Genomic DNA, 13,835 nt, shown 5'->3' on the forward strand with positions numbered 1-13,835 from the left:
ACCCACGCATAAATTTTCGTACATAGTTGCCATATTTATCCACAACCATTTTCTTGATTCTTGATTCTTGATCTGTTAACAAAATCCTTCTTATGGTTTCATAAACCTAGTTCTGCAGTGCACTAAAATAAACCATAATATTTCAATAACAAACAATAATATGTGTTCAACATTTTCGTAAATATTTTGAATTGGTGTATTTATAGTTATTTAATAAACTAGTTTCTTAATGAAGGCGATTAATAATCGAAACTGTTTAAAGCACGAACGAGTGTAGCGAGTGAGTGCCTTTAATAGTTGAGATTATTAATCGCCCATTAACAAACGAATTGATTACAAAATTTTTTCGTTGACCGCAAACTTTTTTTTTGATGACAAAATTTCAAATTAAAGCCAAATCAAAACCAATTTCATCTTTTTCGATAAAGATATGACCTTATAAAATACCTTCATCCTTTTTTTGTCCTCGCGGTAGGTCATTTTTAAATTTTTCAACACTTTCTATTCACTTTTCCACAAAGAGTGTCAGAAGACGTCAACTCCACTCACATTCAATTTCACGTAAAAATCACGCTTGCTAAGGAAACCTAGTTAGGTACCTTTGAAAAATATGACATGCGAATTATAACCAAAAATGTCGGTTCTTGAAAAAGTGAATTTGTAATTGTGCAGTTATGGAGCTATAAAATATAGAAAACCCTGTTGCACTACCTGCTGCACTGTTGGTAAGTGCAAACAATACATGTTCGAGGTCCATTAATACACTATAATTTAGACAAAAGAATTCATTAATATTGAAATTAACAAGCGGTCAACGGAAAATGTAATTATCACTTTACAGTGTCATCCAAATCTTCGTTAGTAGTTGATTACGGATTGTTTGTAGCTGTTTTGGTTTCATTATCTGCTCATTTAATCGTTGCTTTAACTAAAACACCTAATTTAATCGTAAATGAAATTCAGCGGTTGTTATTGTGGGCGCTATATTTTTTACATAAAATTTAAATTAACTTTTGTGGTACTCGTATTATACATTACGTCGAGTGCGCGTATTAAAACGGTCGTTCTTCTAGTAAAGAGAATTTTACAAAATATTACGTCATACAATCAAACTAGAAATCAACTACAAGGAGCACAGTTTAATAATAGCTAAAACACTTTTTCCTTGTTTGCGAGATTGTAATATTCGCTGCGATCGTGTGTAAAAGCTTCCCACCTATAAAAAAGTGGTAGTTTATGCACATGTTGGATAAATAACTATTTCTTACTTGGATCCAAGACGAGGTTATTCGTTAGTGAGTTATCTGAGTAATCAAGAAAGGGAAATCTACATCGATTAGTTAGTTAAGAACTTCCAAGAACTCGGTTAAATTCCAAAGAGAACAAAGGTAAAAATGTTGAAAACAAATTTATCGTTTCTTGAGACACTCTCAAAAGTAGCTTACATAAGATTTTAGATAATTATTACAAGTGAGAAGTAATGGAAATACGTTTTATGCACCATTATATTATAATTTGACAATTATGCACAAATTTTCTTGACATAAACGTCTCTTTATAGCCCACGGGCATAAAGTGGTCCGTGGGCCATAAAGATATGTCAAATAAAAGCCAAAAATCTTTTTGGTGAAATTCCGAAAACACTGCTACTTACCTCAAACTATAGTACCTAATCCCGAATTATACCGGGTGTAGAATTGGCTTACGAGACATAGGATTTTACATGTAAAAGTAAAGAGCTTCAAATGAAAGTTAGAGAGAATTAAAAATTACTGTCTAATTTCAATCTTAGTTTTATTCTAACATCTTGTGGTACTGAAATAAAGGCAAGAAAAGAGTTAACACAAAAATACTAAAGAGTACTACTAGGCATGAAATTTTCTTTCTTTCTTTAAGTGGTATTATGGAGGATCTTCTTTAAGAAACTTCCAAGCAACACTTGCTTCTGGTTTCCCAGACCGACCAATTTCAGCCATAGAAACAATTCGAAGAATTGGAGAGAAGTTTGAACATTTAATGGAAGATACCTTTTCATTCGTCCTGTAGTCCTGTACGAGTTCATTTGAAGGGCAGATCAAAAGAAAATTAAATAATAGTGAAACCACCCGACAAATAATTTTAGAAGTCAAATTTCATTGCTAGTACCTACTGCTTTTTAGTATTTTTGTCTTAACTCCTTTCTTGCTTTTCTTTCAGTACCACAAGATGTTAGAAAAAAACAAAGAGTGGAATTAGACAGTACTTTTAATTCTCTCAAACCAATTCTACACCCGGTATATGTAGTGGGCACTCATTTCTGCCGCCTTCTCAACCTCGTTCATCACATCGTTAATAAATTTATAACCAAAAATTGCAAATGGCAAAATGGCTACGGTTGTTTTCACTGTTCCCAAGGTGTGCACGCAAAGCTAAAAATTTGCCGGGAGCAGTACGCGATGCGAACATCCGTGATGTGGGCAGACATTTATTTATTAATTTTTGTTAAATGTTAAGGTTTTAGGCCTTAATCGTGCATTAAATATACTATAAAATGTACTGCGGGCGTGAAATGACTTTGATGGCCTGAGGTGTGATTTTGAGCCCGAGTGACGAGGGCTAAAAACACGCCCTTAATACATAAATAACTTATTAATAAGTGAAAATAATCGGTACTAGACTAGAACTTATTATGGTGGTCAGCACAACACTGGCTTAATAAAAATAATACTAAATGAGTTTATTGAAATTAGTTTCAGTACACAATTAATGGGAAGACAAATCAGCTAAACATGTGAAAATTAGATTAAAGAAGTTCAACTCCAAATTCTGTAATGATGAAGAAGATTCAAAGACGACTACAAAAACTTGAAGAACTTTCATGCAACTTGTCTTTAAAAGTTTTTAAGCAAACTGTTAATGGTAAAAAATGTATAATTATAAAAAACAATATTGAAATGTTATTATTAGAAAAGTATGAACTTTTCTAGTCGCTTCAGTCTTGTTTATAATGAGTGTTCAAATAAATTTGCGGTCAAACAGATCGTGGTTTTCTCCCTTTTTTCCAAAAGCTACGTCATTGGTTAATGGAAACAGAACCAAGCACCAAACTACCACAATTTTTACAAGCTACGACTTTATACAAATTGCTTTATTCGAATGATAATTTAATTGAAAATATATTTCCTATTTGGAAGATTTCGATTCCCGGGGCCACGTTATGTTACCTTTAGTGAAAGAATGATCGAAGAAACAGTGAAAAGGTTTAATTTAATTGTATTTAAAAAACAATTATCTTTTACATGAATTTTTCCAAACATCAACAAAAAATTATACATTTATGATTATTATTATTTATGATCAACTTCAAATTGAAATATTTTGGTCGAAATATAACTTTGGAAATTTCTCCTTATCGTAAACGAATTATGAGATTCTACAATAATTTATATCATCAGTCCTTTACATTAAAAACGTAGAAGAAAAAATATACATACAGGATGGAACAAAAGTATCAAATATTGGCTGTAACTTTTTAATGTGACAATTTATGAAAAAATGTTTAATATAAAAGTTGATTGGTGTATTATCCTGCATCATCTGGTCTTTCTAGTTTGTTCATATCTTCTTTTGTTTCGCTGCTATGGCAACCAACTTTGGATTTTTAAATAGCAGCCATACATTTTTTGTGTGATTTTCAAACAAGCGTATCTTTCTGTATTCATAAATACAGTTTTGCCATTATGGGGAAAAAGAATAAAATTTAAAAAAAAAATAAACAAAGGTGATAAAATTAACTTACTAAGTAATAAAATGCAATATCAAGAAATTAAACATTTTTTCATAATTTTTCAAATTAAATATATATATTTAATTAATATATTAATTAAATATATTAATTAAATGTATATTAAATATTATATATTAAAAATTAAATATATACAGAGTGTCCCCAAAAAAGAAGACGAGTCCATAACTCCGTTATTTATCGGAAGATTTTAATTATCTGTACACCAAATTAAATGGTTGTTAATAGGCTACAAAATGGCCTAATAAATTCAAGTATAGCCCCATGGGCTTCAAGGGTAAACTGTCAAAATATTTTTTTTCAAACGAGGTTACATATTTTTTTTAAGTAATTCTGATAGAGATTTTTATTCTGAAAACAACAATGTATCACAAGTATACACTTAAATACCAAAAATTCACAAAAAAAAATGTAAAAAACGCTACTATCGTCTATGTTCCATTTTGCGCTAAACATTGGCGGCATATCTGCGCAATCCCACATGTTATTATTTGTCATTTGTTTTTCCAGCTACCTTAATTTGGTTATTACATTGTAACGCAATGCATTTTGATAGCTTTTCGCTTGGTGCTCGTCATTTGTTTCAAAAGTTAGTGTTATTTTTTTTATGTGAAGTTATACTTGTGATACATTGTTGTTTTCAGAATTAAAATCTCTATCAGAATTACTAAAAAAAAGTATGTAATCCCATTTGAAAAAAAATATTTTGACAGTTTAGTCTTGAAGCTCTTGGAGCTATACGTGAATTTATTAAGCCGTTTTGTAGTCTATTAATAACCATTTAATTTGGTGTACAGATAGTTAAAATTGTCCGATAAATAAGGGAGCTATGGACTCGTCTTTTTTTTTGGGGACACTCTGTATATTAAACATTTTTTCATAATTTTTCAAATTAAATATAAAAATTGTTTGGTTAATTATCAATTATCATGCATGACGTTCAACAAAAATTGTCAAATTTCCATGGCATTCTTCATATTGCATTTTATTACTTAGTAAGTTAATTTTATCACCTTTGTTTATTTTTTTTTAATTTTATTTCTTTTCCCCATAATGGCAAAACTGTATTTATGAATACAGAAAGATACGCTTATTTGAAAATCACACAAAAAATGTATGGGTGCTATTTAAAACACCAAAGTTGGTTGCCATAGCAGCGAAACAAAAGAAGATAGGAACAAACTAGAAAGACCAGATGATGCAGGATAATAGACCAATCAACTTTTATATTAAACATTTTTTCATAAATTGTCAAATTAAAAAGTTACAGCCAATATTTGATACTTTTGTTCCACCCTGTATATTAATTATGAACATATATTTTGCTTTGTTCTTTGAAACACCAAAATGTTTATGTGAAACCTCTTTGTGTAATTTGAAACTAACGATGCCAAATTATAATTACAAATTCAAAATGAAATTTGAGAGCGTGTAGTAGTTTGGGTGAACTTTAATAGATATTATTACCCCAACAGAAAATAATAATAATAAATTCAACTAAAAGACAAACATATTACGAGTAAATTGATGGTCCTTACAACAAGTCGTAAATACAACTCATCGGCTCAACTGTGATGAATTTTAAATAATAAAAATTACATGAATTGTTTTATTAACATTTTACTAAGTAGCTATCAGACGAAAGCTGCGCTTGTCAAACGTAGTTTTTTTTTTCTGTTTGTTCACATACTTTGCGGGATGGTTATCTTGGAAAATTTAACATACGCTAATTGACTTAAAAAATGGACGAGTGGGAATTTTAGATAACAAAGTTTGTTTTGGAAACTTTAAATCCAAAGCGTGACTGTTGCATAAGTTAATTTTTCTTACTCCGTCCAAATAATTCTTTATTAGTAAAAATAATTTTATCTCAAATGAAATACTGATTGAGAACTCTTTTTAAAAAGTACTGATGTTAGGTAGCGACTTGTTTGTTGTTTTTCAATTATTTATTTTTTCAATTTAAAATTAATTAAACAAAATCTTCGGGGCCGGTGTCGATGCCTCCTCCACGCCGGAGTGACTCTGGAAAGAGCCGGTAATCTCCAGGAAGAGCATCGTCTTATTTTGTCCAGCTCGCTTTAACGGAGCCGCAGTTTTTTTTGTAGAGGGAGAGGAGAGGAGTAACGAAACGAATATGTTTACAGCGTGAACGAAAGTGAAGGAATTTCTGGCGGCCTCATCTATTTATCGGAAAATTGGGACCAAACGCGACACGAACGGAGCCCGTTCATTGGCCGACCAATGAGCGGCCAGAGTACCCCGAACAAAACCGAGATACAACCTCATTAAATTTAATTTGTGTTAGTGTGTTCATTAAATCTTATGAACCGCTAAACAAAATCTAATACCACCAGTCTTCTAAATTACTAAAAATGGATACAATTATCTTTTTGGAATCATATCGATGTCCCTTCTTTCTAATCACTCAGTTCGTCTTTATTTTATGTTTTTGTTCACTAAATAACTTAAAAAATTGCATCTTTTCATACTATTCGTAATATCAATTGGAAAAGAAAAGAGCGCCATCATTTTAATGTGACATATTCTGAGTGGATGTTCAGTTACTACCCAGAAAATATACTTTTTAATTAAATACCCAACATTAATTTATATTTGTTTCAAGAAGAGTTTCAGTATTTATTTTACGTTTTAAATTAATTTCAATTGAAACATGCTTACAGTTGTTGAGAAACCAAATATTTACCTCAAATGTATCTTTATTAATTTAATCGTGAGTTAGTTTTGATGTTGATGTTTTGCTTTGAACGAAAACGCTTTCAAGTAAATTTACTTTAAATTAAATTAGTGGTACTCGAAAGTGGCTTACGAATAAATATTTCGTCTACTTTCAGATGTAAAGTCAATATATATTTCCTAAACGATTTGTTGACACTCGAGCAATATGAATACGAATTACAACCGTCGATATTGTATAAAATTATTTATTAGGTTGAGAGAATAATGAATTCCTCAAACCACCCTGCTCGAACCCCTAACCAATCATTTAAGCCCTTCCAGTGAAATGTAAATTTGAACTATTTGCGTTGAGAAGGACGCATTGCCGATTACCTTGTCGATTCTTTGCAGATACCTGACCGAATTGATTCCGAAAGCCAAGTTAGTATTGCTAGAAAAGGTGACGTTGTTTGTTTAGTGTCCTGGAGGAAGCCGGCGAAAGAGCAAGTGACAGCGATGCGACACCAAAGAGATGTTTGTTTAAGTTGCGGAGAGTCTTTCGAATTTCCTGTGGATGCCAAAGGAATGTGTGCTCTCAGTGGGAAATGACGGCGGGTTTGTTCTTGCGCCCAAGATTTTTCAACTGAATCGACTGTTGTAGATACCTGTCTGTAAATGTACAATCCTTGTCAATGTAGATGTTTTATCAATGTTGCAACGAAACAGGGTTGTCCAATAGGATTTTCATACATTTATTTTATACATGTACCTATGCGGTTTTCTAAGCGACTGACCTGCCAGAATTACATGCTAAAGTAGAACTACATAATTCTTTCTAGGAAAAAGCTCGTATATTTAGTGTACCTAGATGATATTTTCAAGAGAATTATTGGAAAGTAATCGTGTTTCATAAAATAAAATTTAACTCTTAGCACATGAAGCTTATTGGGACGTACACCAAGCGTTGACCTCAATTTTTGATTCCGTTTAACATCATCAATTGAAACAAAAAGCAGCCCAAATAGTATTAGAATGTATTAAACTTAAAAATAGATGTTACAAAAATATTTATGCAGTTATACATTCTTAGACATTTGTTCACTTTTCTAGAAGACATCTTTCATTTATTATTTATTTATTTATTTATTTATTTATTTATTATCTATTAGAAAATATTTGCAATTTTACTTTTTGGTCTGGTTGTTCTGCTGCTTTGGTGGGTAGTGTGACTCTGCAAGCTTTATTGATCTTTATTGCATATTTGGTTTGGGTATTCTCTTATACAGGCTCGGGCATCGTATACGCGCACGCGAGAAATTTTTCAAACTTACCTGGTTATTGGTAAGGTACATTTCACACAATTTTACACTTACAAACAAAACAAAAACAAAAAAATGTAAATTTCAATCAAAAAGTCAAATTCTGATTTTTACACTGACCTACCCAGATTCACTTCCTATAATTATTTACGAAATCAGCGGAAAAAACACCAATTAGATTTTGAATTTAACGCAGTTTTACATTTCAACTTTCAAAATAATTTTTATTTATGACCTGCTACTTGTGCTGTCGTAAATTTAGATAATAATGGGAACTGTCATTTTTATGGCAAAGCTGTAAGTAAGAGGCTCAAAACGGCCGGCTACTAGTGAATGGTCCTTTTGTTGGCAAATTATACCATTTGGGCCATAAATCACGCATCTGGTTTGCCTTTACATAAAAAGCGAATTATTTAGCTAACCAAGTCAAAATTTGTAATTGTGCCACCAAGATTTAATGCGCTAGCAGGTACAGATTCATTTAGTGTAAAAACTTTATAGGTAAATTAACAGATAATTTCAGAAAACTAATTAAACTGTTACGGCCTTATTTATTAACAAAAAATTTTTTTTAAAATCTCAAATATACCTTATCAATAATTAGTTAGGTATATAAAATTTCGACAATTAGAAGTCGCGGTTTCTCGCATGCGCGTATACGATGCCCGAGCCTGTATAAGCACATTTGGTGTTGTATATGAACTACATAGTTGCGTTGAAAAAATCCATCTTTGCCTTCGTTGTTGTAAAAATAAATATTTTCTCATCACATTATGGCTTTGCTGTAAAATTTCCATCTCTGACACTGTCATATCTAAACTTGCCATAGTGATATCACCAGTAGATGCTGCTACACAGCTGGCACAAAGAATGGGATATTTTCTTCATTTCTAAGAAGTTACTGTGTCCAGTTTCAGTTAAAAAGTTATTAACCAATGGTATTTAAGATCTGTAAGGGACTTACGTGATGGGGTAAGGATTAAATTATGTATATTTTGCAAACGGGTGCTAGTTCATGTAGATATTTGTCTTAATATTACAAATGAATCAACTTACGTTTTATACATACAGGGTTATTCACGTAAGATGACGAGCCTGATCAGGCATATCCTGTATATCCTGTATCCAGTATATCCTGATCTTCGCTGATCTAGAGATTTCTCTCGACGTTAGCATTCTATTTAATGAACCCATTGCCTTGCTTCCTTTGCTCACTTTCTTATCTATCTCCAGTTCTTCTTCGTTATCATAGCAGATTGTTAGTCCTAGATATTCCAAGTATTTGATCCTCTCGAAGTTGTAGATTTTTGTTTCTGTCCTGAATTTGCTGTATGGTCATGGATTGTTATTTCCTGCTTAATTATTAGGTACTCGTATTTCGTTTTTTCTTCGTTTATCCTCAGTCCATAACCCCTCGCCTTTTCCAAATTGCTAAATATCTTTTCTATTTCCTTTTTTGACTTTGTTAACAGTGCCACATAGGTAATTACTTGTTGTTTTCGGTGGTACATTATTCCTTGCACTAGCATTGTGGATAGCGGGTCCCCTGTTTGATTCCGATTTTTCTCCAAAACTTTCCGATAGTCTTCCGTCTGCTGTAATTTTGTTCTGAGTATCTGTCAGGGTCATTCTTAGTTTTTTCGAGATCATCAGTTTTTCATTGCTAGGTGCAGTTTATTTCTTTCTATCGAATCGTAAGCTTTCTTAAAATCTATGAACAAGATATGAAGACTTGAGATTTGCTTCTGTAGCACCCTCAACGTAAAGGTATGGTCTGTTGTTGATCTTCCCTTCCTGAATCCTTCTTGGTACTCGCCAATTAGGGTATCGTCAAAGAGGCTTAGTTTGTTTCTAATTATGTACTCTTGTCAGCACTTTGTAGGTGACGTCGATATCCCTCTGTAGCTTTCGCAGTTCCTTCTATCCCCTTTTTTGGGATGGGTCACCTTTTCGTGTTTCTCCTCTGCTGTGGCATTCGTTCTTCCTGCCAGATTCGCTTAATCAGCGCCTTCACCCTACGTATTTTAATATTTCTGCCGGGATGCCATTTTCTCCTGTAGTGTTTTTTTAATTTTTTGAGTTCTTCTTCTTGCTTTGTTGGTTCCTACACTGCTTCTTGTTCGTTAGGTACTTTCTTGGGGCTCCAAATCCTCCACTTGCTCTTCATGACTATCGCTATTTAAGACTTCATCGAAGACTCCACCCATCTCTTCGACTTTTCCCCGTTCTTCTTTTGTTGGGCCGCTCTAGCTTTCCTTGTCCCCTGATAGAAGTTCCTTGTTTCTTTATTTTTGTAACTTTCCTCTATTCTCTTTAGCTTCTTAATTAAATTATCTCTTTCTTCCTGCCTGCATACTTATTTCGGTGTCTTGCTTGGTGACTCATATCTTTTTTGGTGTTCGTCTGTCTGTCTATTTAGAAGCATTAATCTTGCTTGGTTCCGTTCTTCTAGACCTCTTTTGTATTTTTCCGTGAACCAGTCCTTATTTTCCTTGGGTCTTCTAGGTCCTACATTTTCTTGCAAACTTTCCTTCAAACTTTTTATAACTGGTCACATTCCTTCTGCTTTAAAGGCAAAGAAAATGTATTAATCTTTAGCATTAAAGACAACAAGAAGAATTTTGTAAGTTACTTTGCTATGTACTAATTCTGGTGGGACAATCTGTATATTTGTACACAGGGTCCATAAGAACCGCGACAGTAGGTAAGGGTACGTTTATGTTGGAGCTGCGATGAGCGATAAGAGGGGCGATAAGAGCGAACTGCCATTTGAAAACCATAATACTTCGCTCTTATTGCTCATCGCAGCTCCAACATAATCGTACCCTAAGGCACTCTTTTGCCAATTTCCATTAGAAACATTTTTGAACAAAGTGATAGAATTTTGTTTTGTCAAACAATTATAAACTTCCAAAACTCTTATTTTGGTGTCAAAACTTTATTAATACATATAGGTAGATTTCAAAAAACTAGAGATAATTTTGCAAACACGTTATCTAATTATAAATAAAACATGTTTTGATTTATTAATTAAGAAACTCTAAATATTGTCTCGTTAATATTATGTAAATCTCATCTTTCCATGTAGTGTTTTAACGTAAAAATTTTTCTGAATGTTTGCTGTGGTTAGATGCACACAATCAGTTGTTTTTTTTGATAACTGTAGATCTGTATGACAGATACGGATGTCATTAAAGCAAATTTAAAATATATAGAAAAAAAAGGCGTTAGTACTGAATAAAATAAATAATGATATCAGTGTTTCCCGTGCACGTAATGGTTGTATCTATCCACAGGACTGTTTAGTCCAAAACTGTGATTCCAAGTAATGATATTTATTATAAGTGTGTATTTTAATTGTTATGGTTAGTACATATTTTGATACGTGTCTTTAATATTTAAATTTATCTTTCTTTAATAAATGACAGATTCTTGTATTTTATAATTGAAATTTTCCATGGAGACAGTGAATTAAACTGTGAACAAGTTATTCGTGTTTTATTATGTAACAAATAGAAGAAGAATTTGTGTTATACCAACAAATAAGGATACCATAATTTTGAAAGAAATATTGTGTAGTTAATTTTAGAGAAATGTTGATTTTGTAGATTGTAATGATTAAAATAAACAAGCATAAACGATTCACGACAATTGCTGTTCTGTGAAAAAGCGAAAGAAAGTTGTTAACTCTTTTGGTCATAAACTACATTTGGCAAATCTATTTTTCGTTAAATAATTTTGTAAATTATCAATTATTATCAAATAAAACTGCGTTCAGTGTTCTAAATTGGTTTTTAATTTCCCACTTTGCGACTCACTGATCCAAACAAAATTACACCTTATTAAATATGAACGTTATTATTGGAAATATGTAAGGGTTTCAAAAAGAGGCTGCAGGTTGAATTTATGTAATATAAGTGCAATAACAAAGTTATATCCCATATGTTGCGTAAAATTTTATCTGTGATCACTCACAATGTTTTAAAATTGATACATTTTTAATTAAATTACAAAAAAAGATGCGAATCAGCGTTCTGATGTAAAACTTGCAAAGTCACTCGTTATTTTAGCTTTCGATCAATATCAATTAGCTTGTTTATTTTATTTTTTAAAACATTTTATTTACTTTACCACACGGTGTGCGAAAAAACATTTATTACCGCACAGCGTGCGGTTAAGTAAGTCATCATTTGACTGAAATGGGTCGGATGAATAGGATATATCGCACGATCGTAGATAAAATATGTTTGTTCCTTTTTGGTACATTTGTATTTTTATTGTTATAAATGAAATTCAATTTTTTGGGCGCATTTCTTAATATTTCTCTCATTACTTCATTAGATACCGCTGTTCAGTGTAAATCAACTACAACAATGTTCTTACAAATTATTTTAAAAGTTGTAATATACCTACTATGTATCATATTTCAATATAAAGTTTATTTATCAAATAAAAAACATTTTTTTATTCGAAATCAATTTTTTCCCTGAATAAAAGTTTTCTTGTCTTCCAGTAAAGTTTCCGAAATGAAATATTTGTATCGTCACCTCATGCGAACTTTCTCACCAAATCGCTACTCTAGAGAAATAAAAGTACTTTCTGGGAAAGTTTACTAAAATGTTTTATATCAATATTTGTTTCGAGAAATTGAGTCATGCATAGTTTTCTGTACTGAAAATTTTTGCCTGTATGTCAGGACATTCTAAAATGAAAATGAAACAATAGCATATAAAAGATGTTCAAGACAAATAACAAATAAAGTAACATAATAGTCTAGAAAAATAACATAGTAATTTGTTCTAAGAGAAACTGAAAACTTTTGTTCCAAATGGTTTATTAAATATTTTCATCAAAACAAAAGTTAATAGGGGGTATAATTTTTACCATGCAATTCCCTATGGCAACAGTTAAAAAACGCACTGTACAATCACGGCCAGGGAATTTCGTAAATCAAATTACTGTCACTTAAAAAAAAAAGATGTAGTTCACGCTTTATTGTCATTATGACTGATGTTTTGAATTGAATTTTGAAGCTTGTTTTCTAATCTATCAAAATTGTTAGAATGGCTCCAATTTCTAACTTAAATTAAGTTAAAATAACTCTTTTCCAATATGGTAACTTTTATGGGCGTATTTCGGAAATACTGGGTATTCTAAAAAGTACTGTCAGTTACATCATACAAAAATGAAGACAAATACAAATAAATTGACAGGCATGAGGCATGTCAAATGTTAAAAGTGAGGTTACTGTCTAATGTACGAGTAGGCTTCGCACCAAAGAAGTGACAAAAACTTTCCGCTAAAGTTTCTGCCCTTTATAACTTTAAATCGTGTTTAATTTATTTAAACAGTGAGACAGGAATTAACAAAATGATTAAGGCCCGGTTGTATAAAGTGATGTCAAGTTCTTGTTAAAGTTAACATCTGATCTGATTGGGGGATATTTAAAATTGGATTTGAATCAGCCATTCAAATGGGCGGATTTCTGACTTGACGCGTTGTTAGCTGACACGATGTTAACTAAGCTTTATACAACCGGGCCTAAGTGAATTAGGTTACGTGAGAACTTTTAGTTCAAGTATTATTTTGTATGCATATGAATACTTGATTATCCGTTTCCTGAAACTGTTATACAAAAGCTTTAACTTTGCTTGCCAAGAATCTATTATCAGTTTCTCAAGTGAACATATTCAGTTTTAATAAGTTTCATGTACCTATCTAACTTGATAGACAATGGAACAAAGATGAATTACCAGACCTTCGACATTCTATTACATTTAAATTAAATTTTGAGAAATGAGATGTATTTGAATCAATTTTCTTTTTCAGCGTTAAAGTAGAAACCTTCAAGGAATGCAACAGCAGAATTAATTCAAAAAACATCATTTCAAATAGCATAATTGCCGAACATATCTACTTTGAACAGGGTCAAAAAGACTGCTTATACACCGATCTATGAACTGAAGCTGTGGCTCTACCACACGAATTCCAGATTCAATACCCGTAATAGATAGACCCAGTAAAGATTATATTATCATTGTAAAGATTATTAA

At 31.8% G+C, this 13,835-nt stretch overlaps 1 protein-coding gene across 3 annotated transcripts in view; it reads left to right on the forward strand.

Annotated features, from left to right (window-relative positions):
- AkhR (Adipokinetic hormone receptor) overlaps window positions 1–13,632 on the forward strand; it is an 88,655-nt gene extending 75,023 nt beyond the window's left edge. Inside the window, exon 8 of one of the 3 annotated variants that reach the window (XM_069037678.1) lies at window positions 6,875–11,272. In XM_069037678.1, coding sequence (XP_068893779.1) covers window positions 6,875–7,072 — 198 coding nt within the window. In that variant the 3' untranslated portion in view covers window positions 7,073–11,272. Of the gene's footprint in view, window positions 1–2,729; window positions 2,790–6,874; window positions 11,273–13,611 lie in introns of those variants that run through there. The other 2 variants (XM_069037679.1, XM_069037680.1) reach the window with 2 other exon arrangements.
- Window positions 13,633–13,835: the final 203 nt, after the last annotated feature.

The sequence above is a fragment of the Tenebrio molitor genome, chromosome 2 (assembly GCF_963966145.1).
Source record: "Tenebrio molitor chromosome 2, icTenMoli1.1, whole genome shotgun sequence".
Taxonomy (NCBI): Eukaryota; Metazoa; Arthropoda; class Insecta; order Coleoptera; family Tenebrionidae; genus Tenebrio; species Tenebrio molitor.